The sequence below is a fragment of the Onychostoma macrolepis genome, chromosome 22 (assembly GCF_012432095.1).
Source record: "Onychostoma macrolepis isolate SWU-2019 chromosome 22, ASM1243209v1, whole genome shotgun sequence".
Classification (NCBI taxonomy): Eukaryota; Metazoa; Chordata; class Actinopteri; order Cypriniformes; family Cyprinidae; genus Onychostoma; species Onychostoma macrolepis.
In genome coordinates, this window is record NC_081176.1 from 24,593,049 (window position 1) to 24,612,272 (window position 19,224).

At 38.8% G+C, this 19,224-nt stretch overlaps 2 protein-coding genes across 3 annotated transcripts; one reads left to right on the forward strand and one right to left on the reverse strand.

Moving 5' to 3' along the window:
• Positions 1–30: 30 nt before the first annotated feature.
• slx4 (SLX4 structure-specific endonuclease subunit homolog (S. cerevisiae)) lies at positions 31–13,998 on the forward strand. 2 transcript variants are annotated; one of them, XM_058760863.1, is made up of 14 exons: positions 31–306; positions 432–890; positions 2,782–2,947; positions 3,054–3,281; positions 4,596–4,834; positions 4,917–5,209; positions 6,712–6,952; positions 7,039–7,115; positions 7,240–7,386; positions 7,477–7,646; positions 8,751–11,287; positions 11,407–11,506; positions 12,684–12,959; positions 13,034–13,998. In XM_058760863.1, exons 2-14 carry the CDS (start codon positions 473–475, stop codon positions 13,416–13,418), a joined length of 5,277 nt encoding a protein of 1,758 aa, XP_058616846.1. In that variant the 5' UTR covers positions 31–306; positions 432–472; the 3' UTR covers positions 13,419–13,998. The 2 variants fall into 2 exon arrangements, with proteins under 2 accessions (XP_058616846.1, XP_058616847.1); XM_058760864.1 differs by having other exon boundaries at positions 31–890; positions 2,785–2,947.
• A 156-nt stretch (positions 13,999–14,154) lies between these two features.
• mcrip2 (MAPK regulated corepressor interacting protein 2) lies at positions 14,155–18,467 on the reverse strand. Its single transcript, XM_058760865.1, has 5 exons — positions 17,831–18,467; positions 17,615–17,684; positions 16,626–16,759; positions 14,879–14,980; positions 14,155–14,537 (listed from the first exon to the last, which is right to left on the reverse strand). The coding sequence occupies exons 1-5, from the start codon at positions 17,883–17,885 to the stop codon at positions 14,467–14,469; spliced, it is 432 nt and encodes a 143-aa protein (XP_058616848.1). The 5' UTR covers positions 17,886–18,467; the 3' UTR covers positions 14,155–14,466.
• Between the last annotated feature and the right edge of the window lie 757 nt (positions 18,468–19,224).

A 19,224-nucleotide genomic window follows, 5' to 3' on the forward strand; every position in this document is an offset into this window, starting at 1 on the left:
GTTCAGTCACATGACTCGGAGATGTTTCGCAATCGACGCAGTCATTGCGTCGCCGCGTACTGGACGTCACCGGAAGTAGACGGCGGCGGCCGCGGGACCGTATTTTGAACAATGTTAGCCGCCGCAGCAGCGCATTTTATCAAAAACCCGTCGTTTTGCGACATTAAATCATCTGTTTTACAGACATATAATGAATTGCGTCTTGCTAACGGTCTGTTTTCAAGTTGTTATGGAATGAACCGTAGTACAAGTACGTTAACCGATATAATTACGTTCGAATAGTAGCAGAGTGAAATGTAAACAAAGGTAAATATCATGTTTTCATGAGTATCTATAAAATGCGTTTGATAAGCTTGTAGCTTCGTGCATGTTATCCTCAATATTAAAACATAAATGATGTTTAGTAATCCATAAATATGGATCCATATAAGAATTGACACATGAGACGGATCATGTGTGTGATTGGCTCTTCATGGACGACTCGGACCAGGACTTCACCGACCTCTGCTCTCGTCTCCTCAAAAGAGTGAGGAAGAAAGGAGCAGGAGGATCTGGAGATGAAAAGAGATCAGCAACCAAGGATGAGGAGCCATCCTCCCCCATCTCTAGAAGAAACCCTCCTAAGAGGAGAAAGAAGACTGATAAGGATGTTACTAAGACTGAAGTAAAGAGTAAGATCGATGGCAGGACTCAGGCTGTAGGGTCTGGTGATGTTTCTCAGCCCGTTCCTGAAGTATCTGGTACAGGGAAAGTCAAAGATGCAGTGATCCGGAGAATGCAGCAGTTTAAGAGAGCCAGTCCAGAGAGACTCCTGCATGCAGAGACTGACCAACCCACAACCACACAGTCTGATGGAAACCGTCTCACCACTGCTGGGATGCAGCTCACAGGTATGCTGTCAAGCAGGGGTTTTCGAACCCAGGGACCCTCGCCCAGACCCTCAACTTCATAAAAACATGAACTCGTAATGTTGTGCCGTTCATTAGGTAGCAAAAAACTCACCCTCACTATATTCCAAACCTATATGAGTTTCTTTCTTCTGTTGAACACAAAAGAAGATATTTTGAAGAATGTTGGTCACCAAACAGTTGAAAGTAGCCATTGATTCAATAGTATTTTTTTTTTTTTTCCAAGTCAATGGCTGGTCAACTGTTTGGTTACCAACATTATTCAAAATATCTTCAGAAGAAAGAAATTCATACAAATGTTTCTTTTTGGGTGAACTATCCCGGTAAGTTAGAGTTAGTTAATTACCAGATCATTTCTGTGTTAATACAACCATCAGCAATAAATATGGCTTGGTTGGGGTAGTATATTGTTTTTTTCTTATACTTTTTAAACTTTTATTTGCCCACGCAATGATTTCATAGCCCTCCACCAAAAAAAAAAAATTGTAATTAAAATTGTAAATAAAGATTTCAATATATTGTATATAAAATGTATTTATGTTTATATATATATATATATATATATATATATATATATATATATATATATAAAACATAAAAATATGTTTTATTCACATTTTTTAATTACAAAAAAATGTGTTAATGTGCAATAATAACTCCAGCACTCCGTAATTTTATTATTATTAGTTTTTAAATTTTTTTGTTAAACTGTGAACTGTGGTATATGGTTCAAAAGAGTCATAAAAATGGATCGCTTTGCAACTTGCAACCCAAATCAACACAATTCAAAAAACAAAATATCATTGTAAATCAAATGTACATGTCTTAATGGCTTGAGATTTTTAATGTCATCAGTAAAAGTAATTTGTCTAAAGTAGGCTTGGGTATCGTTTGAATTTTATCGATTCCGATTCTTACCGATTCCCAGTTTTGATTCCAATGTGGTTAAAAAATGAAGTCAAACATTTAGATATCAAACATATTTATTCTGTGTCTCTTTTTTGCAAAACATTTAATTGCTGCCATAAACCAATACCATGAACAAAAATCAGCTGGATACATAAAAACTGGACTCGATTAAGAACTGTTTGTGTGCAAAAAAGAGCTGCACGATTCTGCATAAATTGAGACTTTTGTTTTTTTTGAATGGAGGTTTTATTTCTCTCACAATTCTGAAGAAAAAATATTAGACAACTAAACAAAATCTCATGGAATTTATTTAATTCAATTCAGCACTTTTCACGATACAAATCGTTGCAAAGCAGCTTTACAGGAAATAAAATTTCTATAATATATTTAGTAGTTGCTTATCAGTGGTGACTGTCAAGGTGATGTGCAGAAATGTACGGTAAAAATCTGTTAATTATGTAATCAAAAAGACACTTAACAGCAATGATTAACAGCAATTTATGAATTCAGTGACTCACTCGAGATTTACTTGTTTCATTACTGAATGAATCAGTGTTTTTGAATTAATCTCTTGAATGAATTATTCAAAGACAAATACATTTTTAACAACCCCTTTCCGCTGCTTAAAAAAAAAAAAAAGATGTGCGCACAGGAATTGATAGGTGGAATTAAATTTTAATTTTACAACAAGTATCCGATTCCTGACCTTAAGTGTCCAATTCTGTAATTGGAATTGATTTTCGATTCCCAACTCTAGTCTAAAATGTGTGTGTTGTCTTACACAAGGTAAATTTAGTTTTGCAGTTAAAAAAATATATATATATTATGAATGTTATATTACAACTCTTTTTTTTTTTTTTTTTTTTGCAATAATTGTAAAAAACAAAAAAACTTGTGCTTTTATGGCATGTTTCATGTAATCAGTGAAAGTCAAAAAGTGAATGTGTTTATGTGTGTTCTACAGAAGATGTGAGCAGTGATGAGGCCCTGGCTCTTCAGCTTCAGCAGGAGTTGGATCGTGAGGCTCGGCCCACTAGAGACGTGGAAGATGAAGGATTGTTCTTCTGCCAGCTCTGTCAGAAAGATCTGTCAGCCATGAGCCCTCCGCTGCGCACTCAGCACATCAACAGGTGCGTCACCACCACTGTGTGCACTGCATTATGAGGTATCATTCATATTCCACACATATGGGATGAGTTTCACATTTGACATCTGTCTCGTTCTCCTGCTTTGTAGATGTTTAGATGCAAGCGAGAGCAGCGCTCCTTCAGCGTCCCATCATTCCCACCCCAGACCACGGCTCCCAGAGTGTCCCATTTGTGGAAAGAGTTTTAAATCAGAAAAAAGCCGGTCTGTCCACCTAAAGCGTTGCTCGAGTGATATGGGTGTGAAACCAAATGATCTTCTCCAGGCTCTGAGGAGACAGGCTGCTGAGACAGCGAGCGCCTGCACCTCCGACCAATCGTAAGTCAGCCACTTATTACATTTTTGTTCTTTTTTTATATATGTACTATATACTTAGGCCCCGTTTACACTAGTGCGTTTTTGTTTTAAAAGGCATAACTTTTGCTACGGTTACGCCTATCGTTTACACTACTTCGTTTTAACGGAGACTTCTGAAAACGCTGCAGACCCTGTTTTAGTTTGGAAACAATGGCGTGGCTGCCCACATTCGCTCTGCGTATCCTTGACGACCATGTAACGATAACATCATGCTCATTATTGTACCCATAGATATGTATGGGTAGATTCCCCATTCGACCGCTCCAAGCTATATAATAGGATCTATGTACACATATCTATGGTTGTACCTGCATGAATGGTCACGTGACATGCATTTTCAGCTGTGTAGTGTAAACGGAGATCGTTTCTGAAACGCAGCAGAAACGCCAGTGTAAACGGGGCCTTAGATGTGTGCAAATATACACACTTATGTATATATATATATATTTGAATTTATATACTTAGTTTTATATGTATACAATTTATACATTTTTATACTTTAAAAATAGTGCTGTTAATCGCATCCAAAATAAATGTTTTTGTTTACATAATATATGTATGTGTGCTGTGTATATTTATTATGTATATATAAATACAAACACATGCATGTATATATTTCAGAAAAATTGTTTATATATGAAATATTTATTTATAATATAAATTATATGAATATAAATATAGACATGTAAATATTTTCAAAATATATACCGTATGTGTGTGTATTTATATACATAATAAATATATAGAACACACACATATATTATGCAAACAAACTTTTATTTTGTATGCGATTAATCGCGATTAATCGTTTGACAGCACTATTTAAAAAGTATCAAAAAACATGCAGAACATTTTTTTTTTTCAATGTGACATTTTCTTGACTGTTATGCACATTTTTATCTTCACCTTTTATTACTGTAATGCAAGAAAACAATCTCATTTTGATCACAGTAATTGGAAAGTATATATACAGCACAGTACTTTATGCTGATTTAATTTTAAAACATTATCAAAAATCATACATTCTCAAGTAAAATTTTGGTATGCATTACAGTGAATAGGCTATAAATAGGGAGGAAAATGTGCTTAACTGTCAAGAAAACATGGTTTAAAAATATGCCAAAAATGAAGAAGAAAGGTAAAACATATAATTATTTTAAAAAATAAATAAATATATATATATATATGTGACTTTTTAAAATAATTACATCACTGGTTATTTTTGGATGCTTTTAATTGAGATTAATTAGTTTTACATGTTCCTTCTCTCTGCAGACAGCAACTAGGCAGTGGTACGGTAACTAGGAGGGATGGCAAGCCTGTAAAAAAGAGAACCAGGAGGAAAGCCCAGAAGGTGGACGAGGACACAATGGTGGCGCTGGCTCTGTCCCGGTCTTTACTCCAGCAGGAAATGGAAAAGGAGCGAGAGATGGCCGAGGAGAAGGAGATACTGGCTCAGCTCTCCAGTCCTCCTGCGACAGGGGCTCATGTCTTACAGTGGAAACCTGGAGCCGGTAAACTCACCTTTTACAGTTAAACATATGCAGTGAAATTGCAGGTTATTACACACAGTGCATCATTCCTGCTGTCTTTCAGGTAAGGGCCGTGGGAAGAGAAGGAAGGGAGCGTCTCCTGTCCACCCACCACTTCTCCTCATCCAGGACCCTCAGACAGCACTGAACCGTCTGCAGGAGCGGGTTTCGTCTCTCCTGCTCCGTTCCAGACCCCCCTCTCCACCAACACCAACTCTTTCCCCCTCCGTGCTCCCTCTTCATCCTCAAGCCCCCCTCTGGGACAAAAGTGCTCTTCATGGAGGAGGGCCAGATGCTGTTTCAGAGTTTTACACCTCAGAACTAAGCAACTTCATACAGCCATGGGTCGCACCGGAGGTGAGATTATTTATCACTTTCTTAATAAATTCACCTTGTCTTATGCACAATTCAACAGAGTGCATTATTTCAGATAAACATTTATTTTTTATCAACTGTATCACTTTTTAAAACTGTAAAAATTGGATTTTAATAAGAACATAAAACCACATTGCTGCATTTTATAATGTAGTACTACAGATCATTAGTTCAAAAATAAGTATGTAAAAATAAAAGTTGTAAATATTGTCTGAAAATATTTGTTTGTTAAAATTTGTTTCATTACATAATTTGCAATAGAATAATAGCTTTAAAGTATCCATGACAACTATAAATTAATGATTAATGTTTTTTTGGACTTTCTTAATAAATTCTCTTTGTGCTATTGTGTACAATTCACCAGTGTGTGCTATTTCAGTGAAAAAGTTATTCTAACAAAAATCTAAATTATTATTTTTTTTTTCAAAATGTATTACATATAAATTGGATTTTATTAAAAACAAATTAACATTACTGCATAATATAAAATACAAAACATTAGCAAGGAATTTAGAAACAATTTTATTGTAAGAGATTAGTTTGGTTGCATACTTTAAGCCCAGCTCACACTGTGCGATTTTGGAGTCAAATCTGAGTCAAATTTTGAAAATCCTAAAAGATTCCTCCGATCCTTGGCTAAAATCTGTAGTCTTTGATCGCTGGTTTGACATGTTCACCGACAGCCGGTTAATGGCCGTTGCAATCAAGTTGTTTGAACATAAAACAGTGTCCATCCTATAAATATAAAAATCCACCCAATGTTTTTTTTAAATCCCTATTTTAAAATCCCCTTTCTCAAATCCGAATGACGTAGTGTCTTACCTTAGACCCGCCCTGAGTGAGCTGAGAGAACTGTGCGCTGTAAACAGTCCGACCGCCATTGTGTCAGCTCCAGTGCAGGGGAAGACAAGATGTCTCCAATTAAGCGATTGAGGTGTTTTGTTGTTGGATGTAATAATGAATATAGCAGTCGTCATTTACTCCCGACATCTGAAGACGCAGAGGATTAACGTTACTTTCGCTTTGAAGTGAATGCTCAGCTGTAGATGTGTCTTATGGGCCACAACAGTAAGGATTTTTTCTGCTGGTCCAGTTGGGCCAGTATTTCGGATTTTTACTTTCCCTGCCAATGTTTTCAATTGGGCATCTCACAAATTGTGTCAGAAAATATTTTAAGAAAGAAGTTTCTTATGCTTACCAAGGCTGTGTTTATTTAATCAAAATCGGTAATCATTGTAAAATATCATTACAATTTAAAATAACTTTTCTATTTGGAAATATTTAAAAATGTAATTTATTTACGCGATGCAAAGCTGAATGTTCAGCAGCCGTTACTCCAGTCTTCAGTGTGATAAATTTATTTGTCAGAATTCTTTGATGAATAGAAAGTTTGTATTTCTCACTGAATATTTTGTTTCATAGAAGTTAAAGTTACCCAGAAGTTGTTGTGGGTGCTGATGCTTAGTCTTTTTACATTACTTCAGAGAGAAAAAGTCGAGTCCCTTGAAGTAACTCCAGTCAAGAAATTTCCAGCTGAGGCTGATTCAGTCCAGGAAAAGCTTTCAGATCAGAGCCCAGCACAACACCAGACTACCCGTCCTCTCACCCCCTGTTCGGGTACACCAGACACCCAGGCTCTGCAGGACCTGATGGAGCTTGCAGAGGAAGGCATGACCCTCACCCAGTATGGATACACAATGTACACGGTCGCAGGGAACAAGTCAGGTAATATTGGTATTCTGTCGCAAGAAGACATTTTTATTTATTTTTTTATTATCAGACTCACACTGTCCCATGTTCTTTAATTAAAGACAATGCTGTGAATGAACTTCCCTCGAGTGGTTTTGTTCCAGTGACAAACGACAAAAAGATGCCCAAGAAAACCCCAGTAAGATTTTCCTTCAGTTGTATCCATCTGTACTCGGTTGTGATTGGACATGAATGAATTGGAATGATTAGATGTTCATTAAAGTTCTCTAGTATTTTTCTGAGTCCATTTTTGTGTTTTTCAGGTGTACGTTTCAAAGCTAGCATCAGATCTGAGCTGCATGGTGAACAACCCTCAACTCAGCGATGTGCAGTTACAGGTGGACAGTGGGGACGTTTTCTTCACGCACTCGTTTATGCTGTACACACGATGCCCCCTGCTGGCCAACATGGTAAGTGTATCTATATCGCTGATGCCACAAGCATAAACTAATAATCAAGAAGTGCAGACGAATAACCAAGCTGTTACCGTGTGTTTGTAGGTTCATGACTCAGGTTTTGGTGTTCAGGAGGAGGGTATGCCTGTCTCTCAGAGGGTGCTGTTGGGTAATGTGCTTGGGGAGGCAGTACTGGCCCTCCTGCAGTATCTTTACACAGCCCACTGTCCTCTGACACACACACTGCTACCCCACATACTGGAGCTTTCCGATAGGTCAGTGTGATGATTCTTATGATGTGGTTCAAATATTAAAATTATTTCCCAATAGGGGTGTTAACGGTACATGCATTCGTACCCAAAATTGTCAGCCTTGGTTTAACAACTGCACGAGTGGAACTTCATTGTATTGTTACTTTTGACAAGAAACAAAGGCTCATCTTTCGAATTATGTAATTTTTATTCAGGAAATTCAAAGATTAAATGCCATTTTGGCGATCTTTGATGTGGCGCGACAGATCGCTGTATAAACGCCTCAGTTCAAACGGTAGTGGGGAGCGCGAGTGAGCGTGATCATCCCTTCCTCTTTACTACTAGTTTTAATGCAAAATAAACATGAATGAACATTTCACGTAATTGCTCAATCAGTGTTTCAAACGTGGAAAGATGTCAATAAAACAGCTTGTAAAAAAAAAAAGTCACACAGCATTTCATTTACTTCAGGCAAGTCATCAGTGTCCACAGCTCGTTAGTTTGCTAGAGAAATGAAGTCTAGAGAAAAAATCGCAAAAGTCTATATTAGACTACATACTCATTATATTTTACTTTACCTGATAGTGATGTCTAAAGTGTAAATTAATATATTTCAGCAACAAATTGAAATTTTAATTTAAATAAATTTATTTTAATTTTTTAAGTTAATTTACAAACTGCATTATGTGCAATTTACATGATTGCATACAAATGTATTATTAGTTTTATTTATTTTTTTAAAAGTTGAGTCTTGATTATATTTAAAAATAAATAATTGAATTTAAGTTTGGGCTCTGTTGTTAATTGTAACCTTAGTAATGTACAAGGGCTCCCTATAGTTTAGAGCATAACCTGAGGTAGATTTTTATCCCTAAGAACATTTTAATTATAATTGAATTTATTTAAAGAAAGAGCAATTTGTTCAGTAAACCACTGTTTAATAAAAAAAAAAGAAGCAATTTTATGTTTAGTTTTTCCCCCTGCTCTTTACCCGAAACCATACCAAACCGTGACGTCAAAACCGAGGTATGTACCGAACCATCATGTTTGTGTACCGTTACACCCCTATTTCCCAACCCCACTAGATATAAATTGATTTTAGGGTAGTAAATATGTGTTATATTTCAGGTTTGGTTTGGCTGAGCTGCAGCAGCAGTGTGAGGAATATTCTGGAAGTGTGGAGGAAAACCCAACAGAGGAATCTGAAGGCATATTTCCAGCACCTAAGCCTCATCTCGGGGACCAAGAAGACCAGAACTTGGCAGAAAGCAACTTCTTGGACCTCCTCCAATCAATGTGGCAGCACGGGGACAGCGAAGAAGAGGATGATTTCAAAGAGACTGCCAGAGAGGAAAGAGACATGGAAGAGGAGCAAGAGAGAGAAGATGGAGAAAAAGAGGACCGGGTGGATGAGGAAGAGCTTGACGAGATCTATGATTTTGCTGCGACACAAAGGAAGATGGAGACAATGTTGGAGGCTGCAACCGAGACCGAGGAAGAGGAGGGAGATGCAAATACATCCCTCGGAAATGAGAAGGATGAGACAGAAGACAGGAGCGAGACAGAATCCCTCTTAGAGAAATCTGCCGGCAGTTGCCATAGTAACAAACAAGGCGTGGATGGGATGGAGGCTGCCATGGTAACAAGTCCAAGAGAAGAAACCCTTGAAAACCCCAATTTGGAGACTGAGAGAGTTTGTTTTATTTCAGAATTAGATGAAAACAGAGACCCGGATGCCAGTCTAGACAAAAGCTATGACCGTTTATTCTCTCAGTCTGTAGGGGAATACATGGAACCGTCACAGACGCCAGCATCCTGCTCTCAGCAACAATGTTACAAGCCATCGCGCACACTACAGCAAAACACACCCGCCCCGTTTCGCCCTTCATGTGTTAGTGAGGTGATCGACCTGTCTATAAGCCCTCCACCAAGCTCAGGTGTGTCAGGTGAGACTAACTTCCCCATGCCCGGAGTGTCTCCTGTTCCTCATGAGGGTGAACATGCAGGTAAATCTCCACTAACAAAAGACAATTCAGTATGCCAGAAAATCGAAAACCCCGCTTCCCCTCCACAATCACAAAGCAAACAGGTTGAGCTCATTGTTCTCTCAGATTCTGGTGATGAAATGGATGTAGACGGTGGCCACAATGCTGCTACCACTAAACGTGCTTTGACTCCTCCGTCTCCTTTCGAATCTCCCTCAGAACCTCTTCAGACGTCCACAAGCTATGCTTGCAAAGTCACAGAGAACACTTTCAAAGAATCTGGATCCCAAGGCCATGCCGGCAAACGGGTAGATACTTCCAAGCAGGTGTCGACTGATACAGAAGCCAGATCTGAGCGATCAGAGCACTGTAGCCCTGGGATTGCAAATGAAAGCGTGTTTGATGGCTCTGCCGAGGTTTCCTGGCTGATTCCAGCCACTCCAGTGCCATCCACACGCTGTAGCTCTGCCCAGACCTGCATCAGCATGCGCCGAACCCAACTCTTCCCTAAGTCATCGTCCTCTTCTTCCTCTTCCTCTGTCTCGAGTGGTTTGAAACCTGTTAGCTTTGATTCTTCAAGCAGCAGCAGCTGCATAAAAGCGAAGCCGGTACCCTTTTCTGAATTGCCCAAATCAAATTCGAGTCCCTCTAAAGAACATCGTAGCTCTGATACGGATCGCTCTCCAGGTTACCGGAGACCACTTCGCCATCTAAGACTGTCTCAGGTTCCTTCTACGGATGTTTCTGATGGCTCCCACATTGGCAGCATCAAGGGACATCCCACCCAGGGTGTCTCCAAGCCCTCAAGTAGCACTCCTCTCCATTCAGACTCTTCCTTACAACGTCAGATCCCGTTTGGATCCCCTGTGGTTGATGACTGTGAGGTACGGCTCAGGGATAGTAGAGGTAATTCTAGATTCTTCGGCAGTCAGGGAAAAGTTGGTTTAGCGTCTCTACAACTGAGTTATTCTTCCCCTAGTAAGGCACCTGAGAAGAAGCAGAGTAGCTCTCTTGCTCAGGGATGCTCCAGTCCATCCCCGAACTTTCAAAGCTGCAGTCATCCAGAAAGATCGAGAAAGAGTAACAGCGATGGGGTAGAGCGAATGGAATTGGGGGAGAATCCAAATCAAAATTATGAAGAATTGGTGGATATTGCGGAAAACTCATTTAGTGACATGGACGAGCCTGGGAGAAGAGCGGGAGACGAAAATCAAAATCAAAGTGTTGACGAACTGGGGGATATTGCGGGAGACTCATTAAACGATATGGATGGGTCTGGAAGAGCGGGAGAGGAGAATCCAAATCAAAGTTTCGACGAAGTTGTGGATATTGCAGGAAACTCATTTTGTGGCATGGATGAGCCTCCTATAGCGTTTGATGACTCCTGGGGTTTGGATGGAGGAGTTGGAAGCCAGAAGCCCTGCTTTAGTCTACGGCTTGACAGCAGCGACGGTATGGTCAGTCCACCAGGTCTCAAGGGTAAAGGACCAACGTCCACATCTCCTCTTGCATCTGGAGCTTGTACCAAAACTCCTGATCCAAGTCCAGGTCCATTTAATCACAGCCTACCTGATCCTGACATGTGGGATGATTGGGAAGAAGAGGAGGTGGCTTCCCTTCCTCTTTCTCAGAGATTGACAGCTCCCTCTGCCAAGAGAGTTGCCGAACTAAAGACTCCAGGTAAGACAAGTTGGTATGTTAATTATGTTTACCAGGAGCCCAGAACTCTAGGTCTGTTAATTAAAATACCTTTTTGTTTTAGAAAACCTTCTTAAAATAAACTTGAACTTTCTTCACAGTTGCTTGCAGAAAGAAGAATAAAGGACCACTGGTGCCCATCACTCCCATGCCAGGCTTTTCCGATATGGACACACCGGAGCTCAAAAACAAACTCAACAGGTGAGCATAAAAAGAATATGTAGGCATTATAATGTTTAAAACATTCATTAATGAAATTGCATAGCACAATAACAAACTACCTTTGCAATGACTTTTAACTAACTGCTCACAGTTACAGAAGTTAGTTCAGTAGCAAAGTAAGTTCTTAAGTTTAATTTTATTTTTTTGTCCAAGTGCTTTGTCTTCATTTGAGTTAATGTATCAATTATTTTATAATGTTAACTTTGTAAAATGTTTGCTGTAATGTAACATTTTTTTAATTGTAAGTGTAGTGATTTTAAGAAATACAAACCTTTATCAAACTTCACTGTATTACAGTAATAAGAATGTGATTAATATCACATTACAGAAAGTTAAAATGTACTTTACACATTTTATTTTTGTTCCCTTATGTCTGGCTATTTTCTGTTGTAGGCATTAAGCATTATGTTTTCTTTATTCTGTAGAAGTTAAAATATTTCGTACTTAATATACATGTATATTATAATCAAAACATCTTTCTCCATCAAATACTCTCTTACATTGACAGTGGGGCATTATGAAGTTAGTTTAGACCGAATTAGTCAGCCTCAGACGTCACACCCACGGACTGCTGGCTAAACGTCTGATGCATATGGCACACAAAAGTGGAAACTTCAGGAGTTTCAAAGTCGTCATCTGATTGGTTAAATTATACAGGATCTCCGGGACACGTGTGTGTCGCGTTCTTTAACGTTCTGCCTGGAAACAAAGATGCTGTGATGCCAAACCCCCTCACGAAAGAAGAAAGCCGTAGTGTTTAAAACTGTGACGAGCGCTTATCAGGATCAAATAAAAGCTGGATCTTCAAAAGTATGTGAAATATTTAAAGTTCGCGGCATAGAATCTTCAAAATACGTCCGAGAGTTTTACACCCCAGACTGTTATTGTGGCGACATTTCCACACCCCGAAACGTGACATGAAACGAAACGAACTGTGATTGGTTGTTTGACATGAAAGCTGCCATGGATTCCAGACCTTCAGCCGTCAGTCGTGAGACTAAGACCAAATAAACTTTACATAAAGTTTAAGCATTCACAATATTCAACATGCAAGTGAGAATCAAACCCAGATGTGTCTGTTGTGTAACTCTGGCGTCACAAAGCCAAAGAAACACATTCAGTAACAGAGCTGTGAAATGTTTTTTTTTTTGTCCAGGTTCGGCGTGCGTCCGCTGCCCAAGAAGCAGATGGTTCTGAAGCTGAAAGAGATCCATCAATACACCCACCAGCTGCAGAGCTCAGAGTCAGAGGAGGAGACCTTTGGACCCCAACGCCCCCCGAATGCCTCTAACTCCCAGTCTGCTCCGCTCTCCTTTAAGCAACCTACAGCGCCCTCTGTTGTTTCACCTGTGAAACTGCCACCAAGTGAAGAAGATGAGCTTTTATCAGCCTCTCAAAACTCAAATACATCCTCCACTGCGGAGTCTGACAGGTACAGCTCTTACACGACTATATACATAATTAATACTACAAGGAAACGTAGTTCAACCCATTTCTTCTTTCCAGGTCGAACCCAGAGCTGTGTGTGTCTGAAGACGAGGACTCTGACAGCGAGGGCATCACAGCGTCTCAGGCGGTTGTGCGTGAGAAGGACAAACTCCTCGCAGTTCGTCAGTTCATCCTTTCTGACCCCAAGCTGTATGCACGAGTGCTGCAGTACCAGCCTCTCTCCCTGGCGGAGCTGCAATCCAGCTTGAAAGCAGCGGGCATCAGGTTAGGTGCTGCTAAACTACTAGACTTCCTGGATTCTCAGTGCATTACTTTCAGTACGGCCAAACAGGGCCAGAATGCATCTTCCCGCAGGAAACGACGTGTGAAAACGACAACCAGTGGCGGTGCAGCCGGAAGAGGAAGGAAAAAAGCAGCTAAGCCCAATGGAGGAGTTGCATGAGGGCTGAAATAAAATAATGTGGTAAAACTACATGATTTTAAGAATAAGCTGTTTAAGGACAATAATGGTTTTCGTCTTTTCAACTAAAATGTCTGACACACACTTAGTGTGTCACTATTCCGTTGACAGGATTGAAACTAAAATGCATTTATGTTTGTATTTTTTTTTTTTGTACAGTGTTTGAAATGAAAATATTATTTTTTAAAATGGATTTAATTTAATGTCTGGATAATGTAATTAAACATTTCTTAATGTAAATGTCACATGTTTTTATACAAGAAAAGGTTTTGTTTTTTATGATTTCTTCAACCAAAATGTGCCTCTCAAACAAACTCGTCAAAAAAAAAAAAAGTTATGATAACGGTCAATAAATGTGCAGTCAGTCAATTTTACATGAATAAAATTAAGATTGAAAAAACAAGACTTTTTTTGCATTGTGACAATATCTTTTTCATGACAGACAAGTATATTTCACACAACTAACATTAGCCTGTAATGCAAAAAATGTATATTACAATATATAAATATGTATCCAGAAATTATTTTTATTATTATATCACAATAAGATTTTCACTTAATTACTTTAAAAAAAAAAATTAAATTAAATAAATCACAATGCAAAAATTAAATAAAATGATAGAAAATAATAATATAGAAAAATAAGACCCATAAATATCTTTGCACCCAATAATATCAAAATGTGACCAACACTGAACAAAATCACATACCAAAGACGTCTTGAAAAACTTTTACTGGACTTTTTTTTTGTTTTGTTTTATAACATCACTTTTTTGCAAAGATCTGCCGAGAAAAACAGACATCTCACATTCTAACAAAGAAAGAAAAGCAGAAGAAAAATCTCTGATCATCTTCCGTGTGCATGAGAGAGAGTCTGGGTCCGGCTGGGCAAACAGTTCCACAGGAAGGGCTGAATTCATACAGTGTGCAAATCTCTCGCATGATCACCTGAGCTCATCAGGAGAGTCAGGCCGCACTGCCTCAGTCTGGACCGGTCAGCCACATCTCCTCATGCCCCATCATGCACCTGTCATGACAGGTTGGCAATGTTTGCCAGGAAACGCTGGGCCCACCACTCCTCGAGATCAATAGGCACAAAATCTGAAAAACAGAGACTGGGTGAGTTCTCTGAGATCGTATCATATTTGAATTAAACAACAGCACACAAAATATGGACTTTTTTTTTTTTCTTTCTTTTGTCGTGTGGAAGCAGCTTTTCTTCACAACTGATCCTTTTGTGCTCCAGAAACGCATTAATACAGGTTTGGAATGGCATGAGGGTGAGTAAATGACGATATATATATTTTTTTAAATGAATAATTTGAATTTGTGTATCCTAAAGACAGAAGAGGCCTTCAAAATAGAGAACAAGTATGCAAAACAGAGGCATCAGTCTCTTCAGCTCTTAAAGAAAGTAAATAGGACAGAAGTCCCAGACTGACTCTTCATGCCGGGATTGGGGCTTCTCTCCGCGTACTGCACCGGGCCTTTCCCGTTCTCTGGCTGGGATCCCTCTCCGAGCTTCTGTTCCACCTCCTGCCAAGCTGCAATCATCAGATATTGTATCAGTATAAAATTACAAATTATATATATACACAGTGAAAATACACTATATACAATTAACTAGTTCGTTATGTTTTGCTAAAGTAGTTTAGCAGCTATATCATGGTTTCTGTGAGTCTTAAAAGACTTCATTCAACCTTCCGCAAATGAGGGCCTTAACCTTTTTAAATCTGCTCTTAAATCAGAGCATAAAGTCATGGCATTAAATGTTGCATGCATTTGCAAGAAAAAAAAGAATATCCACTGTATTTTTGTCTTGTTTTCCAGTACAAACATCTAAACATCCTTAAATCAAGATACATTTACTTGAAACGAATGAAGAAATGAAGATAGGTTAAGTCCTGTTTTCTAAAAAAAATTCAGCTAGTTTGCACTTAAATCAAAGGGCTTTTATCTGTCAATGGAGTATGAAACTTGTTTTTTGAAATTTATATGAAATATGAAATTTCATTTTGATCAATTTATCATAAAACAAGACTTGCTATTGTGTCATTTTGCTGTGTCATTAGAAGATACAGTTAAAGTTATTTTTATACCATAAATGAGCTTTTTTTGTAAAGCGAGTAAAAATAAAGTAATGGAAGTCTGCAGGAAGCTGTTTTTCAAACTACACTTTAAAGTGTTGCTAATACATTGTCTTTTCTAGACATTTACATTCAGAAAATCTATTAATGTATTATGCTCCCTTTCGTTTTTATCCTTAAATTCTCTTTACCTGGTCTTAAAAGGCTCTTAGAAAAAAAGTCCTACATTTATCTTCATAAAATCTTTATATATTGCTCTCGTGTAGATTAAAATTTGCAAGTCATGGTGATGTCTAATTTGTTAGTGAATCATTAATTTGAGTTGATTCTTTTCAATGAATTGCTTATTGTGAAGCCTGAACGATTCATTTGTGAATAAGTCTGAATGTCTTTTAAAATCCTTCATTCAGTGATGAAAAATGAATGAGAGGTATACAAACTAAACAGACATGTTGTCCTAATTTGTATTGTGTCCCAAAATACTACTTGTGAAAACACTACAAATGCAACAGTTTAGATCTAGAAAAACATGATTTTCTCATTGGCAACTTGGCAGAAGTAAAAACTTTTGGACACCTTTTACCTATTATAATTGCTTCCTTTACACTCCCTAAACTGGTTGCGAGATTTTATTGGATTGCACAGCTCTCTTCTATTGACTGTGAAACAGTTTTAGAAAACATTAAGCCTCAGTTTGACTAGTCTGTCATTGTACAAAAGAGCATGAAAACTGCCCTTGAGGGCCATTGCATCAGCCGCTGGAGGTGGAGCCTGGCCTGCACACAAAAACCCTCCTCCTGAAGATAAGAACTGGCCTTTTTCACACAAACTCTGGTGAACTTACCTCCCTAAGTACATTTATGAGAGTCTGAACCCTAGTCATTCACAACTTTAGTTTGTGCACGATTAAACTCTTGCAGCTTTAATAAAGAGTCAGACAAGTTGCAAAGTTGTGACAACTTAAAAGTTGCTTGAGAGGCCAGTTGGTCGCTCTTCAAAGTTCATTAAGGTCATGGCAACTACTTGCATCCACCTTGACCCTCCTCAAGGTCTTAGTGGTCATGGATAAAACAATACTGGTGTTCTGGAAAAATGAACTCACCCTCATAAACAAACCGAACATTTTCCTCGTGTGCTGGGGTGAATCCTTCAGTAGTATTTTCAGCTTTTGGAGAGGTTGATCTGTGGAACCGCTTTCCGTTCAGTCGGTGAAATACAATCTTAGGTGCTGGTGAACTACAAACAATAGATCAATATAGGTTTTCAGTAAGAAGTCCTTGGATTTTTAATTCCTACTCCTTTTTACAGTGCATTCATCTCTCAATTGCATACTTTAAATTTAAATAAAGGAATTGTATATTCATAAAAAAAAAAAAAAAAAAAAGTACATTCTTTAGCAAAAATATTAATACAGGATTCTAATGACTAAACGCGCATTTTTGGGTGAACTGTTCCTTTAATTCCAAATAACGTTACTTCCTCCCTTACACAACGTCGTTTCTATAGTAACAGCGACGCGTTATGAAACGCGTTTGTTTATTAACGTTATATCAGCATGACAAGCGACGTAAATCAAACACGCGAAGGACAGACACAAACGCGACGCCTGTCGTAAAATGTTCCGCGACACGCTCTCCAGCCTAGAAAGCAGCACAACGTCCTTGTGGGAATATATAAGGGGGGTGTGACAAGCATGTGTTCGCATTATAATATAACCCCAAACGATTGGTTATTAACCTGTATATATATATACAGAAATTAAAACGAATACAATCGCGACGCAATCTTCAAACGCGCCGACAATCCACGCGCTCTCGCGCACGCGCTACACTTGCAAGGTCACACGGCGCAAGAAAAACACAAGCGACTTCGGTAAAAGCGTTAAAACGGGACGTCCTGGTTCACAAACGAGGCCAGCTTGTTAGCGACGGATACTTTTAAGTGTGCTAAGCTTATATACGAGACGGGGACGCCGGGACGTTTTTAAAGGCGCAGTTAAATCATTTTTAAGTTTCCCCTCGGCGACCGAACTCGCGTGAAGACATCAATTGGAGCTCAGGCATTGCATATATAAATGTTATTGTCACTCACTCTGATAGGAGCCAGTGGCTTTGCTTCGGTTTCAGGTCGTTCGGTTTGCTCTCAATCTGTTGCGTAGGGCCTGCAAGAAACAATATCTGTTAATACGCCAATAACCATGTTAAATAGACGCACGTGGTTTATTCTTAAATATCTACTATAATAGCGCTAGATACATGATGCACCGTGACCTGATATGTAACGTTATGCATGCTGGTGAAATTGTACCTGTTCTCCGTTGTGTAACAAGTTTGCTGGGACCTCTGGTTATTGTGTACATCATGTGAGAGACGGTTTCTGAGGAACCCCTGCGGCACGATGGATCCACGCGAGGTCTACGGATCGGTCCGCGCGAGTGTCACGGTTATATGCACGCCAGAAAACGTGACGCGATCCCGCTTCACGACGGAGCTCTCTTGACGCAGCCACCGTGAAAATGAGCGGCGATCCTGATCCCAAATCTGCCGTCTCGCAGGGGACTTAAGCGCGCGCAGCGAGCGTATATAAGGTCAGTCAAGGTTAAGAGCGTTTATTGCCCTGATTGCACGTCGCGGAGAGTCCGGCGCGCTGGGAAACTTTCTGAGCTCTGGTTTAGTCTGGACTGTTACTGTAATTTCGGACGGTCAGATCGCAACCTTCCTCCGTGACGTCACGGCACGCCCCCGCGACGCACACCCCTCGGGGTCACCTTTCACCCAGTCACCCTCTGGACACCATCTAACCGGCTCTGTGTACATCTAAACACGGGTTTCATCACGCCGCCGAACACGATACCACCGATGATAAACGACCGCGCGATCATGATAAAGTCCGGCCGCGCGCAGGCTGCTCGTTTGTTACTGAAGGCTTTGGATAAAAGCGTCTGCTGCTGAATGACTAAATGTAGGTGACGCTGTGATGTCATTGCGCGATGACGTCGTGATGTAATCACAACGTAAAACTGCAGAAAAACCACGATCCGGGCTCTGTTTCATAAAACAAGTTCACCAAACAAGCCGGGCTTATTTCACCTAGTCTGACTTATTTAGAACCAAATCAACGGACAGTCAGACTAAGTAAAATAAGCCTGTCTTATTGGGTTAACTTGTTTTATGAAACTCAAATCTCAGCAAAAAAAAAAAAATATATATATATATATATATATATGATTATGATTTGAAATGTTAATTTAGATTTGTTAGTAAAACTAAAAATATAAATATAATAACTTTGAAATATAAATAATATCATTTATTTGTTTTTAAATAGTACAACGAATTATTGAACATTTAGCCTACACATTTTATGTATTTTACATAAAGCAGACGCTTTTATCAATTTTCTTATTAAAAATACACATTATGAACAATTATATTTTTAAGCCGCGTATTGGTAGTATGCTACACTTTCAGAAAAGTCTGTAAAATACAATGGCACAATGTACATTGTGTTCATTTGAAGGAATTTTCTGTATTGATTTTACACCGTTTTTTTTTTTTTTACCTGAATTTAAAACGACGCATTGTATTGTTTTCAGGTTACAAATTAACGGATAATGTCCTGACATAAAATTACCAGTACCTTTTTTATATTTCTACATTTTAACTGATCTGATCAACAAGTGCAGGTACAAACTAATAACA